The sequence below is a fragment of the Syngnathoides biaculeatus genome, chromosome 13 (genome assembly GCF_019802595.1).
Source record: "Syngnathoides biaculeatus isolate LvHL_M chromosome 13, ASM1980259v1, whole genome shotgun sequence".
Lineage (NCBI taxonomy): Eukaryota > Metazoa > Chordata > Actinopteri > Syngnathiformes > Syngnathidae > Syngnathoides > Syngnathoides biaculeatus.
The window spans coordinates 964,997-988,162 of NC_084652.1; the positions used below are offsets into that span (position 1 = coordinate 964,997).

The 23,166-nt window shown below is 45.5% G+C and overlaps 1 protein-coding gene across 5 annotated transcripts in view; it reads left to right on the plus strand.

Moving 5' to 3' along the window:
• Positions 1-23,166, plus strand: part of agap3 (ArfGAP with GTPase domain, ankyrin repeat and PH domain 3) — a 151,296-nt gene that overhangs the window by 108,835 nt on the left and 19,295 nt on the right. For all 5 annotated transcript variants that reach the window (XM_061840403.1, XM_061840405.1, XM_061840406.1 and 2 more), the window contains exons 12-16: positions 1,726-1,875; positions 11,285-11,440; positions 19,274-19,428; positions 19,792-19,882; positions 20,745-20,967. In XM_061840403.1, the coding sequence (XP_061696387.1) occupies positions 1,726-1,875; positions 11,285-11,440; positions 19,274-19,428; positions 19,792-19,882; positions 20,745-20,967 (775 nt within the window). The remainder of the gene's footprint in view (positions 1-1,725; positions 1,876-11,284; positions 11,441-19,273; positions 19,429-19,791; positions 19,883-20,744; positions 20,968-23,166) is intronic.

Here is a 23,166-nt window from a genome sequence, read left to right on the forward strand (position 1 = left end):
AAAGCTATCCCACGGCAAAGTTACACAGGAACGTTATTACAGTTCCGGAAAATAAACTGCGTAATACATCTTTATTACGTATTCCCTCTTATAATCCTTAATTACATACTTATTACTATCACTTATATACAGTCGGGGTCATTTGCCGCATTCCTATTCAAAGAAAGTTTCCCTTTTTTTTTTTTTTTTTTTTTTTGCTTCTCAGTACCACTCTTCCTCCTCCTCCTCTTCCTCGGCTTCTGCTCTGATTTGCGCATGCTAATTTTCCTCTTCGCTCCTCAGCGTGATTCCCTCGCTCTCGCTCTCGCTCCCACTCGTGCTGCGATGGCGCTCCCTCCCCCTCTGGGACCCCGAGATTAATATTCTTGGGCCCAACAAGATAATTACCGATACTAATTAGACATGATTATGTGAATTTGATACACTTATTACTCGGGATAATGAGTAGGACATATTATCCTAACAAGCGCCCGTGCCGCTTAGTTTACCGAGCGGCCCGCGCACACACTGTACATGTTCTGCTGTCGTCGCCTCAATCACAAGCTAATGTTTAATTATCGAATAAAAGGTCCTCGTACGGTTACCTGGAACAAAAATATATATGTAATATTTACTGAAGGCATATTGCTGTTGTTTTTTTTTTTTAAACTGGTGCTCTGATTTAATTGCCCTCACATTTCCAGGAAAATTTGGTGCATTAATCAGGTCTTCCTCTTGGAGTTGGAGAGGGGGAAAATGAGTTTATCTATCGTTGTTCTTTTGACGTTGAATAGCCTTTTTTGGGGGCGCTTCAACAATCCTGACCATTCACAAATTTATTCACAGCCACGTTCCCCGGGGGTGACGTCGTGTATTGTTGGACTCGCCAAAAGTTACGCAGTCGCTCCCCCGGAAAGTTTGAAAAAATATCCCCCGACACCGGTTTGTAACGTATGTAGATGGAGATGTAAATCATAACGGGACACTAGAAACACATCTCAAGGACCCATGTCCGAAATAGAACAGGAGTTGGATCCCAAAATGATTTAGTTCATACAAATAATACATCTTGGTGCAAGTACTGTATCCGGCAGCATATAATAACGGGTAGAACAATAAAATGTTCTTCCTTTTTGTGTCAGTAGGTACAATAAAGCTTTGTATTCATATTTTCTGATATTTTTGTTTGCTGGTGTGCGTTGATATGTTCCTTGGCTCAATAAAGTTTAAGAAACGATGTCCTTGCTGGATTGGCGAAGCTAGTAAATTACAAAACTCAAATGTAGCCGGAGTACGGCGTCACGATTGGACCATCGTTCCATCCTCCCGTTCATCGCCGCTCGCAGCTTTAATTATTTTTATGACTATGAATAAATGGCGAAGAAGTCTGAGTTCCCGGTGATTTCTGGATGTGCCCGCGAGCGGGAGGAAGGACCCCGCATGGTGCCGCCGAGCCCATGAATTAGTAAAGAGACGCGAGGCGTCCGCGGCTTGCCTGATTGGAGGTTAGGAGGAGTGCGCCCGCTGACGCCAGCGCGGAGAGATGGATGTGGCAGAAAGAGGGATGGGGAGAGATAATTAGCCTTCCGAGTGTATCTTGTTAATTAAGGCCTAATTAGAGGAGCTTTGTGTGGGTGTGCGTGCTCCTGCAAAAAAAAAAACAAAAAAAAAACTTTTGACTGGTTTCTCTGGCTCACAAGTGCGTTTAACTCATGATAGTTTCGTCTTTTGTCTCCTCCTCCGCAGGCGCGCCGCACTCCAACAGCAGCTCGTCCCTGCAGACGGGCGCGTCCTTGTTCGGCGGCAGCAAGGACGGGATGCACCAGCGCTCCTTTTCCGTGTCCAGCGCCGACCAGTGGAACGACGCCATCAACACCAGTACGAGCGCCGCGGCCCGTAAGAAAAGTTTGACTTACGTTCCAGGGGGTCTCGGTTCAAATCTCGGGTTGTGACGTTCCTGCGTGGGCTTTGGAATTTCCCGCAGGAAACGTGCGTGTTAGTTTCACTGAAAGCTCTAAATTGCCCAAAGGTGCGAACGTGAATATGAATACTCATTATGTGACCCGGAATCGGGTGGCGCTTAGTCCAGAGTATTCTCTCACCCAAAGTCATCTGGTATTTGGCTCCGCCTCACCCACTGCCCTAATGGAGACAAGCGCCATAAAAAAAAAAAAAAATGGATGGCATCACACAAGATAAGGAAGCGTAAGATCAAATCGGGTCAGGTTCAAGTTAAGTTAAAGTTAGATTGGGTTAAGGTTAAAGTTATGCTATCTAAGGTCTTTACTAATATTATCATAAAATAATTTACAATCTTACATCTTAGTTTAGTATAAAATACAATCAGATTACATTTATTTTAAGGTATAAATGAAGTCATGTTATCTACAAGTAATAATAAGATATTGGAATCTAAAAATATAATTTTGACAAAAATGTAAGGTTATAATATATTTAAGACTAAAACTATCATGGAAATTAAGACTTTGCACATTTGAGGGAAAGGGAGGTATGCAACTTTTTCAAAATGTTAGCAGGATTTGAACCTAGACTCATTTTTGTTTCGTGTTTGCCCCAAGAAACGCCCCCACCTCACTCATTGAGGAAAAAAAAAACAGGACAGCAGGTGGCCATTACACGAAAATGTTAGTGGTCTGATGTTACATTTTTGTGATTGTGCAATCAATTAAAAATATGAGAGTTGATAAAGTTACCTGGTAAGCACGCCGACGTCACCGTTCATCCGTACGTTGGCGCCCGTGGTTTTTACAATCCCTGCAACGTGCACGCTTCTATCATCGATGTTTACCTTTTATTTGAAGTAGAGAGATGGCCATTTTTTTTTGTTACATTTTGTTGCTAACTGGAGTGAATAATGTGGTCAAGAAAGTACAGTATACTGTATTTTCCTCCCGGGGGAGGCTGCGTGCCCCCAGCGCCCTCCGAGTCTCGTAGTGCAGGACGATGCTCATGTGCGAATGCCTGGCAAACTATTTGGTCACATCTCCCCGCAAAAACACCTGTTGTAAAATAATAATGCAATTAGAGGCACGAAATGGGGCCAAACTGATTATTTTTCAAGATACCGCGATAAAAAAAAATTCTGCTCACAGGTCATGGAGACGTTTTTTTATTTATTTTTTTAATCATAAATGACAAAAGGATAAAGGATAGGATAAAATTACAATTTGAACTAAATGGTTATAATCAATTTTTGAAAAAAGTAGAAAGTCAAGGGAAATAACTCAAAAGTGACTTGATGCTATTACTGTATAACTGTTCCTTCTGTATGTTCACATGGCAACAGACAAATATGAAATAAGTGACTTCAGGAGAAAAAAAAAAATCTGTAATGTTTCTCATTTGTTCCCAGGGTGGTATGTTAATGAGAATTTGGGCCACTTAAGTCGCTCATTTAGCTGATGAGCTGATCAGGCCTGCGATCATCTGCGTGACCTTTCGAGCGCCACAGAAGGTTAACTTTTCCGCCACCTTCGCCGTCGCGTGGCTGTCGACGACTGAAGTCAAATAATATATTCAGCGTGCGCGTCTTTTTCCTTTCCATCATCGTCCCCCCCCCCCCCCTCGTTTCTTCTCTCTTCTCTTCAGAGGAGGAAAATGAATGTTTTTCGGGGGTACCATTTATCACCAGTTATTTCCCTCTCTTTGTGCTTGGCAGTAAAAAAGCACTTAAATGCACATCAACAGAATAACAGTCATTTCCATGCATGTTTGCACTCTGGTAGTTCTCATTAGCGTGGCGGCGGCGACTCCCCCCGCCCCCGTCTCCGCACTAGTCCTCCCCTCCCTTCCCGGCCTCTCCCAGGGGCCGAGGCAGTTTAAAGAGCGCACTTTACGAGCGCTGCGGGAGGCCGACCGCGAGGCCCTCGTCGGCGGCGACGCACGAACCCCATCGCTCATTTGGAGGCGCCGCGCCATCTCTTCGGCCCGGACGCCGGCAGCCGTCACCAGTCAGCCGCGCGCTCGCTTAAATTCACAGGCAAAAAAGTGACTCTTACGTGTTTATCACAACATACGGTCGCCGTCCAACGAATAGCAAGCGTTTCCAGTTTTTGAAGGGACGAATTCGGCCGTCAACGTGTCCTCCCAAAAAACTCACAAGTTTCTCAAGGGCAAAATATCCTGGTGGAAATTGAACGAAGAATTTCCACAACCTAATCCACCAAAATTCACTCAAAACGCACAGATAAAGTCTCAAACCCAAATTCAAGGGGAAGTCAAATTTCGGGCAAATTCCTGGACTCGTGCTTTAACAAACTCCTGCACTTCTTCTCAATTGTAACTAAAGACAATTGATCAAATTCTAGTATGCATTCTCAAGCTAGAACTCAGCTTTGTCCCAGAAAACCCTCCAGACAAAAACTAAAAAAAAATGTGTTTGCTGTGCAATTAAAAGCAAATATCACCTATATGTAGTTGCCAACTGCCAGTTGTACAGATTCCCGACGAGGATTTTGCCCCAAAATGTCAGATTGAAACCCAAAATTCCCAATTTACTGTTCAAATTCCGGCATTTGAGACTTTTTAGTGGGTATTTATAACAGACGTTTTTTCGGAAGGGAGGTAGGTGGGGGGTTACGTTGTTTGCAACCACTAAAATAAAGGCGTTTTCTCGGGGAGATCAATGTTTGCAAAAATCGGTGAGCTCCGAGGCATGTTGAAGCCCCGGAGAAGCCGTATTTTTGATACAGTTCTCATTAGACGGTGCTGCTTTGGCCAATCATCATAAAGGCGCTCTCTGAAAACATGATTGAAATGCGCCGCCGATCTTCCATCATCCCGCACCCTGTTCAATAATCAATGGATGGTGTTCCGCAGTCACGGGTGCTCCCGTTGTGGACCTAAATGAAGGCCCGTCACTCCATTATCCTTGGCGAAGGTTGCAGGTTAACACGGAACGGGACGACGACGACGACGGCGGGATGCAAAAAAGCATCAGATTGATGACCGAACCCAGAATGAGTGCGTTCTTAGCCCGCGTAACCATTTCCCCGTTATTTAGGGGAATGTGCTCATTTGTAAAGCCGTCGCGCCTAAGCAGACGCGCAGGTCGCAACGGCTCTTGAATATTGAGCGCCGATTTTTTGATTAAATCCCGGTCCAATTTTTTTAAACGCTGGTGCTCATAAGGGCAGCCATTCTTAATGCGCCCCCGCTGCTCGTTACACTTCAATCTTTGGCGTCGAATTAAAAGCGAGGGGCTTAAAGCTATGTTTATGGCTCTCTGGCAGTCGGAAATTCTTTAACTTTTCCGATAGCGGCACGTCAGTGCCCTCTTTGGCTAACATTTTCTAGGTTTAAGATTCATCTTAGTGTGAGAATGTCATCTCAATTTTGTTTTGAACGAAAATAAATGAAGACAGGCAGATAAATATTGTATAAGTGTGACACAAAACAGCAGTAAGTATTGAAAATTGATGTTCAACGCTAGCATGCATTAAATGTTGAAATTGGCATTAGTAGAAGCTAACTAGCAACAACCTTAACGTTAATGCTAACTTGTGTATTACTTCTAAAATAGGGGATGGCCAGTAAGAAACAACGTTATTCTCTTTACTATACGAGAGTGTGACTTCCAAAGATATTACCGTAATTCCCGGCCTACAGAGCGCAGCTGGTTACTAGCCTCACCGAGTACATTTGTAAAGGAAATACCATTTGGTACATGCGTGCGCCGCAGCTGTGTAAAAGCCGCAACTGCCCACATTGAAACACGACATATTTACAAAGGAAGACGGTATACAGAAAAAGTTTAACGCTAGCGCTAATGCTACTGCTAATGCTAGTGCTAACGGGGCCGGTTAAAATAAAGCTTAGCGGTAAATATCACTGACACATGCCAGTAACACTGCGGCAATACCCTAGCACAGCGCTAACAGAGCCGGTAAAAGTCACTTCCCCGGCACATATATTCCACCGGTCTCAATCTTACCCTTCCCGCTCGAGTGCCCCCGTGCGGCCATTAAAAAAAATGCACAAATTAGCCGCATCACTGCATAAACCGCAGGGTTGAAAGCGTGTGCAAAAAAAGTCCCGGCTTTTATGCCGGAATTTGGGGTAGTCAGTATGTCAAAAAGTATCATCAGTTTGAAATTATTTTTCACTGAAGAAAATCTAAAAAATATCAAGCGATTAGTTGATTAAAAGCAACAGAAAAAAAGTCTTTGGTATTTCAATCTTTTGAATGCTTTCTTCCAATTTGTCAAAGTAGTAGTAAATAATATTGGTTTGAAAGTCCCAAAATATTGTGTGCAGCAGAATTTCTGAATGTTTCTGAATTTTTGACTGTTCCCGCAAGACATCAGGGGGTTACGCTCGCCATGCCCGCCATATTCTACTCATCACAAGGTAGTAGACCATCCCCGTCATTTAAAGCTGCTTCTTTAAAGTCAAATTATTAAGCAACGTTGCTTTATGTATCTTGACTGTGAATCGGATGTGTAATGGCGTGTAGACATGGAATACGCCATTAGACTACATTACACCAAGGCAATTACAAAGAGTAATTGGCACACGTTTGCCTTTGCGATACAGTACTTTTTTTTTTCTTTTAAATCATAGTTGTTGTAATATAATGTGAATTTTCCCTGCTGTGTGGCTAATTAAGGGAGGATCCTCCAATCTTGTTTTAAAGATGAATAATAGACTTCAGTAGCATTATTAGCAGTTATTAGCAATAGTCCTTAAATCAGCAATATTATTAGCCGCAGCAGCCTGAGAAATATAAAGAACAATATTAGGTTTAAATCAAAATCTCATTTTTGGGGGAAATATTACATATTACAAAGAATCATTTTGAATCTATTTACCAAATCACGAGTTCCCCGTGCCCGGTCGTAGCGATGGCATTCAAAAGTATTAAGTAATAAAACGGATGCGCAGCCTTTCTTTTTTTTCCGCGGCAGCGCCGTGTTTTGTGCAAGGGGCCTCCTGATGTGAAGGTGATGGCATGTTCGGGGGGTTTGATTTCGACGGCGGGCCGTAATGAAGTTTGACATTTAGTTTGGAGAGAGCAGCGGAGCGCGATCAGGCCTTGATTAGCACACTCTAATTGAGGATAATAAGGGGGAGGCGGTGATTGTTTCTAATTTTTGCCATTAATTGCAGCCGTTTGATTGAGGACAGGCAGGGTTTGCCGTGTCAAGGGGCCCGGCGGAATCACGGCGCTCGTCGCATGCGGCCTCTTGAATAACAATGAAATTACTTCGCACTTACGTATTTACCATATGATCCTGCGGGTTGTTGAGAAGTCGAAACTGGAGACTTTTTCGAAAATATATTGCGATCTGCTGAGCCTTAAGTGGCGTCCACGCGTTCAGTCTAAAAATCGTAACAGTTCGTTTTTAGATGGAACACATCCCACACGTGATGGCGGAAAATGGACAAGTGTGTTTGGTCATTTTAAAATAATTCCACACAAACAAAAATGTTTTCATATTTTTATTGAAAATAACGGTCTAAAGCCAACCGCTATGCTACAAATACTTCAAGAGCTAATCTGAGGCAGGTGTGAGCCGATCTGTAGTTCAATCAATGAGCCAAAATTGAACGTGTGAACTTGTTTTTGTCTTCATACAATTATGAAATGTAAATGTAATGTCTTGAAGTCCCAAAGGGTGCACAATGAACGTGTTTGTGTAGCAAAGGAATGTTTGTCACGAACCTCCGGTGCGGGGCTGGACCCAAATGCAGGACTCCGAGACGAGGGCATGATGTTAGGTGTAATTTTATTCAAAGATGAGGTAATACACGGTGCAAGCAGTCCGAGAAGGCATAGGTAGGGAACCGCTAAGCTAGGCAGGATCCAAAGGACATGCAGCGAGGTCTGATGACTAGGAGGCAAACTACGAACTAGAATTCGACTAGTGAACATAAACTAAGACAGGACTAAACTGTGTTGGCATAGAAATGCTGTGACGAGGATAACACTACACTGTTCTCAGTGGTCCTACTGTCAGTGAATACAACTCACTAGCTCAGGGCAACAATGAACTGGCAAATGCCAGTGACAAAAACACCAACTTCAATCCCTGTCGAATTACAGTCCCACGTGGCCACGCCCCTCTTGGCAGTGGCCAAGTCTTGCTCATGACAATGCTCAGTTACACCCGTACTTACTGTTTTTCATTTCATAGCTTTACATGGATGGCCTATTCGTGGTTTTCCCGCTTATATTGCGTTAGCAAAGGGTTGACACTAGCGGCGCAAGCTGATTTTCATTCGACTTCAGACAACCCCTGGATAACCCGCCGCATCTTTTGAGCATAGTTATCGTCGCAAAGTGTCAGAATTCTGTGCTGTCCTGCTACTGACGGCTGACGGAAATCGCAATTGCTTGGCGGGCCGGATCAAACGGTCTCACCGGCCGTAAATGGCCCAAGGTGATAGGTTGCCCACCCTTGAGTTGGAGGCTCAATCACGGCATCTCCATCTTTAATTCAGGTAGAGGATGAGGAGATCCTGGGGTCATTTTCCACAACATTAGAGACAGAAATTGATAATTAGAGGTGCTCGTGCCTCTGTTCATGTCCAAAAGGCGTCGCCCTCCCCTTTAACCTCAAGCGACATTAAACAAATGCTGGCTGTCACGTCGGAGGAGGGTCGCAGTTCCCGTCTCGCAGCCCCGCCATACGGAGCGGAGCTGGCGGGACAGACGTTAGCATCGAGAGGGAGGAGGAAGCCGAGGGCGGGAGGCATACGGAGGACCCCCGTGCCCCCAGCTGTCTGAGCCAGCTAATGACTCGTCTCAGGGGGGCTGTTGTAGGCGAGCAGGGAAATTGAAACAGACGCCCGGACCAGGATGTGCTACACGTGTGGCTGCGTGCCGCCATTCAAGACGACACCAGCGGCGCCGCTATGTTTATTAATGTGATGCAACGTCCCCTCTTTTGAATCGCTTCTCGGCCCGAAACGTTGTGATAACCTTTACAGATTTCATTTCTAATTGTTCTGTTGAGGGGAGAAGCGTTGGAAACATCCCACGCTTTCTCGTTGAGGACACTTTACGCGGCTTTGGAGTGTTCACATACGCCGACGCCCTTTCGGCCATGAAATAAACGGGAAAGATAATCATACAGAACGAAAACGCTCACAATGAGCACGAAGCAGGACATTAATGTAACTGATCACATGTTTAAGAGCTCGTCTTTCTGCTAAACGTGGATCAGAAAATGACATTTTTGGAGGATCAGGAAGGGATTTGAATCCAATTCAGTTGGGAAAATCCATTTCATATACAAATGAATTGAGTTACAAGTCAAGGTACCACCGTACTTACTTAATGTAATGTTCTTTCGTGTGGGGAAACGTGAGCCGCAGTCGCAAATCCACTTTTCAAATGTTTATATCCCCCTCACCCCCCCCCCCATCTCCCACTCCCGTTCCTCGACGTTAGCATCTCCAATTCCCCACTGAGCCCCATCCCACTCCTCCAATGCGGCCCCCGTCTCCCTAAAGGTAATGACTGAATTAGGCCTAATGTTGTACACTGGCTAATGTGCGGCGCTCCGCACATTACGGCATGTGCGACCGGCGACGACGACAGCAATAATCCCGGAGCCTCTCCTTGTCCTCCTGCACTCCGCCCCCGGGGGCTGGGACGGCGCTCAGGGAAATGAATGGAGTTTGCCACACTACAATGAGCTTTTGATGGGAGACAATAGAAGAGGCTGCCAGCACCACACAGGGTGGTAAGAGGAGAGCAATATGGGGCCCATCTACCGACCGGCCTCTCTGCTTCCCTCAGGCCCCCCACCCCCTCACAAAGCCCCACCCCACCATCCTCCACTCCCAGATTCATAATGGCATCCGGAGGGGGAAGAAGAAGGGAAAGTGATGTCAAATGTCAGGAAATCAGACGGATGGCGAGCTGACAACAACCACCCACCCCCCCCCCCCTCCCATTGTCCCATCCCTCCTATCATTTTGCCCAACGGCAGCGCAGGTTAATATCACATTTATAAAATCACTTACAAGAAACAAAGCCGCCTCTCAACACCCCTCCCACCGTCACTCGCGGACAGTCATATAGTTTGGCCCGAGGCTGACGTAGGTGTCCATTTGTCCACTGATGGCCCCCCCGTACCTGTCTTGTCACTCTGCGGAAACCGACAACACGGTTGCCGGAGTAACCGTTTCCTGTCAGCTTTTACACGCATTCCTCGTGCATGTGAAGCTTTGTCTGGTAAACATATTCAAGTAATTGAGCAATTTAGGAAGCAAACAAATGACTCATTATGTTGTCTGAGCTTTATTGACTCTTGGAAGTCTTGAATTGTTTCCTAGGGAACAGATGATGAACCCAGGGCATGGTGTCAGGTAACATTAGTGAACCTTAGGTGGTACAATGACTTAGCACTAGGGTGAAACTTTTATATATTGCCAAAGCTCCAGAGAGTTATAATAGAGTCCAATAATAATCCCGAAAAAGCAAATTTATAGGGTACGTGATGCTGCTATGTATACGTTATTAAGAGTCTGTAGAAATGACATAGAACTTGCCGGAAAGGCAGAACAATCTCCACGGGCCGGATTGGACCCCCAGTTCTGGTCCACAGGCCATATATTTGTGACCATCTGTTTAAAACGTACAGCCATTAATGCAGTAATCACATTTGCCGTCTTTCTGCGAAATATATTTTTTTATTTATTTTGACTGTCAATTTATACTGCCATATAAACGCAAATACTTTTGTGACCAATTTTTTAAAATAAATGTTGAAATAGCCTCCTACTTTTTGCCCAATATCTATAAAGCGGCACCGCAATGTGTTCTGTGATGCTGGTTGAATTTTCATATGATTTTTCATTTAAGCAAGATTCTTTCAAGAGCATAAACTAGTGGCGTTATTAAAAAAACTTGATTTACTGTATAATTAACATTTACATTATTACATATTACAATACAGTAACATTTACAGGTACAATATCAATAATAACTGCATCATTGCATTAAAAAGAATGATAAACATCATTGCTGCACCATACATATTACATTTTGGAATTTTTTTTTTAACAAGTTGTACAAAATATCCCTAAATTGGATGCCATTCAATTTGCCGTCCAAATTGCCTTAATTTTCCCGGCACTTCTAATATCAAACTCCTGCAATTTGTTGGTAAAGCTTGATAATGATTGAATGTAATCATGTAGTTATGTATTTATGATGAAAAATGGATATTTCTAGGGTTCATTGTTACAGTATAACACGCCCTGAGGGCAATCATAGCACTGATATTTCCTGTGATGAATATAAAAAGTAAGATGTTCCTGTTTCCCCCCCCAGCCAACGGAACGAACGACCCGGCCAGTTGTAGCGCGGGCAGCGCCACGAGTCCGAAGCTCGATCCGCCCCCCTCGCCGCACGCCAACCGCAAGAAACACAGACGGAAAAAGAGCACGGGCATCACCAAGCCGGACGGCCTATCTGCTGGCAATGAAGGTAGGAAAAGTTGCAAAGACGTTGACGACTAACCGGGCGCGGGTGGGTTGGCAATTAGATGATGCATTCATCATCATCATCATCACCACCACCGAATTTAAGACAGAATTTTCATTGCAATATTCCACGCTTAGGTTTAGTCTTTCGTGTCTGATTTGAGCGCCGCCGTTTCCGTCTTTAAAGTTGGGTTGTTGCCACGGCGTGGTCTGCGGCGTCCGGAAGCCGCAACCCGTCTCAGCGGGGGATTGTCAGCCCGACTCTTCGCCCAATTAATAAAGATCCCGCCGCACAAATGATGAATGGAGCGCTCTAATTGGACGGCATTGTGGAAACACTCAGACGCTTCTCGGAGGCCATAAAAGTGGTGTCAGACCCGCGCCGTGATCAATCAACAAGATGGATACGATGGAAAAATGACAACAATGGGGTTGACGCCTCCTAAATGATGCTTAGCATTTATAATCATTAGACTTGAAGAAGAAAAAAAAATCCTGGCCTCTTGACAGCTGCTCTTTAAGGTTTGAATCGCTCTGTTGACCACGGAAGCCGGACTCATCATCATCATCATCGTCGCTGTTATATTCAATGCGCTGACTTCTGCCCATCGCTCGGTTAAATGCAACATTTCCAGTCGTACGTCATTTTTGGTGCGCCGGAAAGCAGGGGTTTGTTCGCAAGACAACCAGGGGTTGGGCTATGGCGAACGAGGGGGGTACTTAGTGTTGACTTTCCAGCAATATTTAGCAACTTTTATGACACTTTATGTCACTTTTTCTTTTTTCTCTTAAACCACTCTCCACATCCAGACGGCAAATGATTGTTGCTTGATCCATCCATCCATTATCTACCGCTTTTACGTGTCAGGTCGCGGAGGAAGTAGCTTCAGCAGGGATGCCCAGACTTCCCCTTCCTCAGCCACTTCTTCCAGCTCTTCCGGAGGGATCCCGAGGCGTTCCCAAGCCAGTCGAGCGACGTAGTCTGTCCGGCGTGTCCTGGGTCGTCCTCGGGGTCTCTTTCGGTGGGACATGCCCTTAACATCTCACCAGGAGGCATCCGAATCAGATGCCCCAGCCACCTCATCTGGCTCCTCTCAATGCGGAAGAGTAACGGCTCGACACTGAGCCCCTCCCGGATGACCGAGGTTCTCACCCGTTCTCTAAGGGAGAGCCTGGACACCATGCGGAGGAAACTCGTTTCCGCCGGTTGTATCCGGGATCTTGTTCTTTTGGTCACGACCCAGAGCTCATGCCCATAGATGATGGTAGGAACGTAGATCGACTGGTAAATGAAGATCTTCGCCTTTGGACTTAGCACCCTCTTTACCACACCGCTGCATCGATCCGTTTGTTGATCTCCCGCTCCATTCTTCCCTAACTCATGAACAAGACCCCAAGATACTTGAACTCCTCCACTTGGGGAAGGATCTCATCCCCGACCTGGAGAGGGCACGGCACCGTTTTCCGACTGATTGTTGCTTGATGATGCCTTTATTGGCGATCATCAGTTTTTGTTTTTTTTAAATAGCAGGAAATAAACACTGCAAAGTCTGAAATACATACGTGCACCTCACCTAACTGGTGTAAAGTTTCCGGAGTTCGAGAGGGATTCAACTTTCTCAAGTGTGCAAATGTCCTGCACCTCAGCCTAGCAAGGGTTAACATCCTCTGGAGTCCAGCTGAGGATTAGGAGATGGAGCTTTAACTGCCTGCGCTAATGGCGGGTGTTTATCTCAATACTTTGTTGTTTTTTTTGTCACTCCCCGACTCGCTCTCATTTCCCAAAGCTGTCCCCGGAGCCCGCGCTCTCGTAATGACTTCCTGCGCACCACGCGCCCGACGGAGGAAGGAAATAACAAGATTGTCATTTGGGGCTGCCCACAGACGCACGTTTAATTGGCCGCCGCTCTCATCGGGGTCTGCTGTTAAACGCGCTAGCTATTAGCAGTAGCGGCGCTGATTTCATGTGTTTGTTTATTGTACTATTGGCTGGTGTTTGTGTGCAGAGGTGTGTGTCAGATAGATAGCGAGTGCTCTCCAGTCTCTCTCGCTCTCTGTCTCTGAGTTGGGTCCCGGTTTTCCCCCCCGGGGGGCCCCTGTCGCAGTAATGGCTTGCTCCTGATTGCTCTGATACAGGTTAGGAATATTGGCTTTAATGATGTGTAAAATGAGCAAGCAGTGCCGCTGACATTTACAGATGGGCGCCGCCTTGGCCTGTTCTTCCCAACTGCTCATTAATTCACGGGGAATGGCGAGCACTTCTTTAAGTGACTGCCTGACGCGTGCGGCGGAATGCAACGCGAGCCGGCGCGACGGGGCAAACAATAGCTCACCTTTCGTCCCCTCCGAGCGCCGTCTCCGCCGAGTGTTCACACAAATGGATTTGGGGAGAAAAAAAAAAAAAAGAAGAAGAGGAGGTCCTCAAGGCTAAAGACTGTTGCTAAGTCCTTTTTAAGGGTTTTGTCACGCCAGTCTCCGGAGAAGCTCGCATACAATGGAGAACTCAGCTGGGCTCGCATCGGCACCCTGAGGTGCTAATCTGGTCCACAGGTGCTGTCACTTTCCTCATTTCTCTCAGTGTGACAAAGGAGCCTCCCCTGTAAATGCAGTTCTCTTATTTTTATTTCTCGGCCATCGATTACATTGCATTTACTTGGTATTTTGTGAGAAATTTGGACATTTTCCAAAATTGAAACCGTACTGTAGGGGATCCTCAGTTTACCATGTGACCCGAATTTGCAGCCAATTCAGAATGTGCTGTGGTCTATCAATATCTTATTCTAACACAGTAGATACAGTTGGTAACTCTTCATTACAATAAAAACTGTATGAAAAATACTTTTTCGCAATAAATATAACGCAATCCAAACCACTAAACGTACTAAAATGCTATGGAGTTGATTTTGCATTGAATACAAGCGAGTGAAACACCTTTCTTAAAATTAAAATTAAAATTGCTTTTGAACACACCTAACAACTACCTTGAGATCAACACAAGAAAATAGCACACGCAGTGAAAACATTCATAATTCATTATACATATTTCACACTACTGTATTGTCCCGTTTATGCAAATAGTCAAGAAATAACAAGGCATTTTACCATTATTCATTGTGTTCAATAATGTTTAACATGAAATAGATTATTGAGTACAGTTTTAAAAAATGTTTTTTTTTTTCTACTGAAAAATTAAATAAGAGATCATTTTGAGATAGAGAAAAAAAAGATCTTTTTAGCAAAAAAAAAAAATAAAAAATGTATCGCCCGGTGGCCCAAAAACCAAGCTACAATACGATGGGTTACCTGTACTGTCCCACGCCCAGTTGGCACCAATTGCTTCCCTGCCATCTTGTTACAAAATGAGCTTAAATGCCACCAATAGGTGAGTTGTCAAATGAAAGCTTACGATAAGTTCCTTAGAAAAATCGTGAAAATGCCTCGCACGTTGTAGCTTTGAAAGTGGCTTTGGATCTTCAACCTGGCAAGCTGATGAAACGCGGTGTGGGGCAGTTATTAAGTCCATTTTCCTTAATATTTAATTAGTAATTAAATAATTAAGTATCATCACATTTTCTTGACTTGTTTATCTCTTCCACCAACCATTTGAGCCATCCATCCATCCATTTTCTTAGCCGCTTATCCTCACAAGGGTCGCGGGGAGTGCCTATCCCACCTGTCAACGGGCCTGAGGCGGGGTACACCGTGAACTGGTCGCCAGCCAATCGCAGGGCACAACGAGACAACCTGCCGCACTCCCAATCACACCTAGGGGCAATTTAGAGTGTCCGATTAATGTTGCCTGTTTTGGGGATGTGGGAGGAAACCGGAGTGCCCGGAGAAAACCCACGCAGGGACGGGGAGAACATGCAAACTCTACACAGGGAAGCCTGGGATTGAACCCTGGTCCTCAGAACTGTGAGGCTAACGCTCTCCAGCTGCTCCACCGTGCCGGCCATTTGAGCCATAGATCATAAATATTCATGCAAGCGTATGCCAGCTAAGATGAACTCCCTCCTTCCATGAACAACTTGTGTAAGTGAGACGTTCCCGAGCAGATTTATGATCCACGTAAATGCAGGACGACGTTTATCTTCTTCCGCTTGCCCCTCTTTGTCGCCGCGGCGCCATCACGCCCTCAACTTCACTTTTTATTACGCTGTTGTAATTACGGAAAATCATATTAAGCGCATCCTTCACCGGCCGGCTTTCAGTCGCGCGCGCTCTCCCGCCGTTAATTTATCTGTAATCGTCAGGAACTTGTTGATGGAGAGCCGGCGGATAAACACGGTCAACAGGTTAACGCTCGGCATAATGTGACGAGGTGATTGTTCCGGAATGCCACCTGCAACCGCGCCGTAATAACAGAAGCTCTAATGGCCTCCTCATTGCAGGTTGCTTGTAAAGATTGCAGCGATACAAGCTTTGGGGGGATAAAAAACTTGCATGGGGCAGGACTGCTTTGGAGTGTAATTGCCACACAGTGAGGAAATAACGTGCAATGTGCCGATTTTTAAAGTGTAAGAGACCCTACGGATGGCAAGGGGAGAAAAATGTTTTTACTGTCTTTTTTTGTGCGGTGTAACCGAGATTCCCGACAACACACGCGTAACGATATCTCCAGGATAATCTTTGTGACAGCCTCAGATTGGGCCGTCGCTTACGCAGGCAGCGAAAATGCTCAAACTCGGCCCGATTGTCGGTGCGCGTGTACCCCGCTTTTGCCTGAGGATGAGCACGTGAGCTTCTTTAGTAGCTACCACAGTAACACGGGTGCGTTCGTCTGCGTGGCGAATTAGATTTGTTTTTCCCTTCTCTGCTCATCAGTTTAGGAAGTCAGCCATCCTTTACATTTTTAATCTCCATAATGAAAGTCTTTTAATGCCTCCAATTTATTGCCCGGGCAGCCAACGGAGTAATTAGCTTTGTGCTGGTTTTTTTTTTTTTCCTTTTAAAAGATGGAAAATATAAGTAAAACAGCTTTTGAGTCCTAAAATAGCAAATTACAGTACAACCTCTAAATTTGAACACAATTAATTCATTCCGGGGACTTTTTCCGAGCCATTTTGGACATCGGAAATAAAGGGCAGAGAAAGTATGTGTTCATAAAACCTTTATTTACCAAATGTTTTAACATTTTTAACACGTACAAGTCAACACAATAAGGGCCATCTCCGTTATGGTTCTGAAACTCACTCAGTTGAGCGGTACGCCCATTCTCTATCGGTACCATTTATACAGAACGTCACAGCATAATTAATTAAGTACAGTGAATACTCCACTCTCAAACAAATCGTTTTTTTAATGAAAATTTCAAGATTTTTTTTTTTTGCTTCCGTTTTCGAAAGAAAATCGGCACCCGAACGCCTGCGACAAGACCCGGAAATAACATAACGCGCACGGCCCAACCAGCTGACCCACGACGTGCGTTGTTATTGTGAATTCGAACACACCGCGGAAAAACCCAGAAATAACATAACGCGTGTGGCCCGACCAGCTGATCCACGACGCGCGTTGTTATTGTGTATAACGCAGCCTCTGTACGCAGGCGTGGGAAATATGGAATCGGTTTTCGAACAAATCAGTTCTCGAACCGCCTTTTGGAATGGATTGTGGTCGAGGACCGAGGTTGTACTGTACTGAAAAGATGATTCCAGAATGCAGATGGAGACCTTTTTACACTGTCTGCAGAGGGCATGAAGTTTTCTGTCTTTTTTCCATCCATCCATTTTCTTAGCCGCTTGTCCTCACGGGGGTCACGGGGAGTGCTGGACCCTATCCCGGCTGTCAACGGGCAGGAGGCAGGGTACACCCAGAACTGGTTGCCAGCCAATCGCAGGGGCACGGAGAGACAAACAGCCGCACTCACAATCACACCTAGGGGCAATTTAGAGTGTCCAATTAATGTTGCATGTTTTTGGGATGTGGGTGGAAACCGGAGTGCCTGGAGAAAAACCCACGCAGGAACGGGGAGAACATGCAAACTCCACACAGGCGCGGCCGGGATCGAACCCTCGACCTCAGAACTGTGAGGCCTTTACCAGCTGATCCACCGTGCCCCGGCTTTTTTTAATATCACTAAATGACACCCACGTGTAATGAGTAGAGAAGTGACCCAGCAATTGTTAGAGCCATAACACAGACAAAACGTCATCTGTGTAACTCAACAAAGGCCGGATATCATCTAAAAATTGCACCCAAGGATGAAACACTTCACGCAGCTATCCCGCTTTTCCAGCATCTCCTTATACACAGGTCCCGTCCTACTCGTGTTGTGGCTCCGATGCAACCTCCCTCGGTGGAACATTGCTAGCTCCTCGATCTGCGTTAGTGTCATTTATAGAGATGCAAAAAATTGCCTGCCATTACAGACAAGGGGGCTGTGAAGGGGCTGTGGACTACACTTATGGCTATATTTGTACTCTAACCTCCCACTCGTGCTGTCTAGTGTCAACCCCCCCATAAAGACCTCCTTTCTCCCAAGTCTAAATGAAGAGGCCGGGCGAGGCTCGGATCAATTCCCGCCACCTGTAGTCGACCGCGCAAGCGGAATCAGATAATTGAAGTCGGTGTCGAGCTAATTGGATTATTTCTTCTGCCGCGGCGCTACATCACGAGCATCCGTCACACGCCAGTCATTTAAGAGCCTCGTCACGGCGCCCGGGACCCGCCATTGATTGCAAACCGCGGCGATTGCTGTCAATTAGCAAGTCGCAGAGAGTTAATCTCACATGAATGGATTGCACTACGTGTCTAAATATGTTTTGATTTTAGACATCAAATATGTCATGAAGACTGCAGTGGAATTTCTGATGAATTACCAGAGAGCTGTTACGTCAAGGCTATGTGTAGTGTAAATTAAGGCCATGTGAAGTATATTCAAGCTGCACGTGTCCATGTAGTCAAAGCAATCCCTTTCTAAAATGTGTTGGCATAACAATCCGACACCTAAATATGTTCACGCGTAGGTCTCGAAGCTGGAAGATAGGACAGTTACCGTATTTTCCGCACTATAAGGCGCACCGAAAAGCCTTTCATTTTCTCAAAAACTGACAGTGCGCCTTATAATCAGGTGCAGCTCCATTTAATGGATGTATAACCTAACCCCAGCCTCTACTGTAGCGTCTTTTCTATGCGCCTGATAATGCAGTGCGGCTTATAGATGAAGAAAAAAAAAGTTTTGAAATGGGGCATTCATTGGGGGTGCGCCTTATAATGAGGTGCGTGCGTACATGTTTTCTATGGATATCAAGGATGTGTGTAGTTGTTTATATGAAAGTAGCAAGTAATTGTTATGTGAGGCGTATCAAAGCTGGTTTTGGAATTATTTTACTTCTTTAATTATTTTAATATCAGATTAATCCATGCATTATATTCTTTGACTGATCCGTGGATCGGATGAAATCTGAATCATAATCCAAACATGCACACCTTCTTTTTCTTTTTCGATGCAACCCGCGGCTCATTTTCCCAAGCGTCTACTCGCTTTACGCAAACGGGGCCGCTCTTTGCTTTGACATAATGAGGTAATTATCAATCGTTTGGCGACGAGTTGAACCCCGCACGTGCGTGTAGCCAGGGCGCAACGCAGTACAGAGTACGCTGTTAAGGAGCGCCGGCATCTGCGCAACATATGTTATGTTCCGACCTCTTGTTTAGGGGACGTGGGAGGATATATGTCTCATTTCAACTGATAGGTAGGGTATATATATATATATATATATATATATATATATGCTCCCCCTGCAGTTTTCTTTTGTTTAGATTTGTGCTTTGGGTACAAGCCGTTCATATAGCAAGGTTGAAATATGTGTTTTGTTTTGTTTTGTTTTTAAATCAGAACAAGAGGATTCCTTTGAGTTCATCATCGTGTCGCTGACGGGCCAGACGTGGAACTTTGAGGCGTCCACTTACGAGGAGCGCGAGCTGTGGGTGCAGGCCATCGAGAGTCAAATCTTCGCCAGCCTGCAGTCGTGCGAGAGCATCAAGAACAAAGTATTCTTACCCTGTCGGCCACATTGTTTCCGTCCTCCACCCCCTCCTTTCCTCTCCAAATTCCAACGCTCGCTGCCTTCGCCTTCCTCCTGCTGTCACACACGGCAGGCCGTCAGACAGGTGCACAACAGTCGTGTTGTCTTATTGCAAGCGACAGGCATCACGGGCAGAAGCCGGCTCGTGTCAGCACACCTCGTTTTCATATTTTATTTTGTCTGAGTCTCCTCGCCGCCCTCCCCTCTCTGCTTCCGGGTCCATTTATAACAGTCGTTGTCCTTCTCCCGCACTGATTAGTACGCCCCGACTCAATCTCTCGCTCTCTCTCTCTCTCTCTCTCTCTCTCTCTCCCTCCTTTCACCTCAGTCCCGATTAGGCAGCCAGAGCGACGCCATGGCCATCCAGTCCATACGTAACGTGAGGGGCAACAGTTTCTGTGTGGACTGCGATGCAGCGAGTGAGTACATTTGTCTCACATCCAAGCTCAACTCCACTTTCCGTACATTTCATTAGGTACACTTTAATGTGATCCAATATAAAGATTTTGCAATTCATGAAGGTAGTAACACTGCATCTTGATTGGCTGGAACCCAGTTCAGGGTGTACCTCGCCTACTGCCCAAAGACGGCTGACATAGTCTCCAATATTCCCATGACCATTGTGAGGATAAGTGGCTCAGATGATGGATGGATGGATGAATTTACAGTACTGGTCCAAGTACCCAATTGTGATTTAATACCTTTAAAAATCTATATTGATAGCTAAGTTACTCCACATGCTTGTCCCTGCACTACCTATCCATCCATCCATCCATCCATCCATTTTCTGGACCGCTTATCCTCACAAGGGTCACAGGAGTGCTGGAGACGATCCCAGCTGTCAACGTGCAGGAGGCGGGCTACGCCCTGAACCGGTTGGCAGCCAATTGCAGGGCACATGGAGACAGGCAACAGGCGCACTCACAATCACACCTAGGGGCAATTTAGAGTGTCCAATCAATGCATGTTTTTGGGATCTGGGAGGAAAAACTGGAGTGCCAGGAGAAAAGCCACGCAGGCACGGGGAAAACATGCAAGCTCCACGAACGCAGGGCCGGGATTTGAACCCCAGTCCTCAGTACTGTGAGGCCAACACTCTATAGCTGTGCGACCGTGCCCCCCACCACTACCTACTGTCAACAAAATACAACTATCTTAGATAAATATATGCATATACAGTGATGTTTGAAGAAGATTATTTGGGGTTAGTATTGCAAAAATCCAAAGCAAAAGCACATAATGAATACTCGGACACGATCTTCTCCCCGGTAAACCATCCAGATCCCGACTGGGCCAGCCTGAACCTGGGCGCCCTGATGTGCATCGAGTGCTCGGGCATCCACCGCAACCTGGGCACGCACCTGTCGCGCGTGCGCTCCCTGGACTTGGACGACTGGCCCGTGGAGCTAAGCATGGTGATGACGGCCATCGGCAACGCCATGGCCAACAGCATCTGGGAGGGCGCCCTGGAGGGCTACAGCAAGCCAGGCAGCGACAGCACCAGGTAAGATTGATCACGGAATGCTGGATTTAAAAAAAAAAAATGTAAATTAAAGGGTTGAAATGTTATCTGATGGGAATCTGTCCTCATTATTGTCTAGTTTTTTCTCTTTTATTGTAATGACATAATTTTAATTACACTGCTATACACGAAATAATCTCCATGATGTAACAAACTTGTTGCCACGGTCACCCCCTTATCTCCTTGTTTTTCCTTCATTTGCTTGCCGACCATAATTCACGCCGAGCACGCGGAGTGTGACATCATTTAGCAGCTCCCTGCTAAATGCCCCAAATCCATTAAGTTCCTCACTTGACATGTAAGTGTTAATCAGGGGAAAAGATCTTGTGATGTTTAAAAAAAAAAAAAAAAAGTCCGGCCCACCACAACGTAACCCCGCCGCCGCTGTGAAGCGGCGCGGGGAGGATTGTTTATCTCACGGTGACAGGTAAGGCCTGGTGTCCCGGGCTGACTAATGGCCTGCTGTGTGGCTATGCAGGTAATTAAGCACACCATTATGGTTAAAGCCTAACCCCGAGAGCCGGACCCTCAGGCCCCCGCGAGGCCCCGTCACATATCCATCACGGGGGCCGGGTCATCGCTCTGTCTGTCACGGCCGCCGCTGTCTCAACATTCTTCCCACTGGCGCTTTCAACTTACTGCGGAAAAGTGAAAGCGGCAAAACGTTGCATTGTTTTAATGACAAATTTTAATGCTGCACTTTCCAACTCGTAATGTTTTGAAAAACACATATTGAATCTTATTCTTTAAAAAAAAAAAAAGATTAAAAAAGTAATCTCGCCAGACCAGAGTTTCGCTAACTTGTATGGCGCCAAGGCACATATTTTCCTTTTTGAAAAATATCACAGAACACCACGAAACATACAAGTTGGGAGTTTATTTTTTATTTTTTACTCACAGATTCACTTGGTGCAAAATCCTGACCTGATAAACACAAAGTTTTTGTTCTTTTGTATGAATGTCAACAGGTAGCTCTACATGCTACATGCTGGTACCTTCTGCCATCTCCCATAATCGCGGAAGATTGTTTCATTGTTGTGCATATCACTATAGGTCACTGGCATAGATAGATGAACAAAAATAGGTTATTTGCAGTCAACGAATCAAGTACCATCCTGCCGAACTCCCCTCACCACCGTGCATCTCTATTCAAGTGTAAATGCAGCTCTCCTTACCTTTTTGAACTGTAGTCTTTGATGATTGTCACTTAAAAGTGGCTCTGGGTCTTCACCCAGCCTTGCTTCAAAGTCATGACTGGAAAAGCTTAATACTCCTGCAACATTCACCGACGAGATCCTGCTGATATCTTGCCGGGGGGACCCTCGTTGCAAAAAAAAAAAAAAAACGGCCCTAGTTGTCGTGGAAACTAAAGTTGGATTGACCATCGGTGCTACATAATGGGATGTTGGATGAGGACTCACATGAATGTGCCCCTAAAAACAAGCTTGAGTCAACTCAGACTAGGAAAAAAAAAATTCAGACTGGTCAAACTATTTAAAAAAAAAACAACAACAACTTTGTGGGAAGGTTGCATATGACGGTTTTGCTGTTTTGAGATGCAAAGGCGGGAGGCCGCCTCTTTCCTCTTCCCTCTTTCCTCTTGCCACTTCTCCGCTGAATGATGGCCTACAGTTATTTATCGAATGCTTTCTGCTCCAAATCGCTCGCGCCAGTCGTCCCGATGAAAGATTATTGATGTTGATTCCTCCCGCTACCGCTGTCACTCGTCGCGCGTCGCCTGGGGAGGAAGGTCCTTCATTGTCTTTAAAAAGGGAGTAAAAAAAAAAAAAAGATCTTATCCCGGAGCGGCATCTCCATTATTTTCCACTGTCAAACAGTAAATCTCATTTGCGGCATAAGTAATCTTCGGAGCGCTTGTAAAATATCACATGGTTAGCGAGAAGCTCTCGCATCTCGTATGGTGTTGCTTTATCACAAATGATGAATTATCAGTAACGTAATGGGTTTCTTTGTCTTTTTCCACGCCATAAATCCTCACCTGCCTTCTTTTTCTTTTTGCCACGCGTCTGTTTGATGATTTTTAATTGTGTCCCGCCGGTGACGTGCTGGAAGCTTTGTGGCGCGCCGCTCCCGCTAAACATTAGTGACACCTCATCTAAACGACTCAGTAACTACTCGAGTATCAAGCGGCTGCCTGATTGAATGTCTCTTGCAACACTA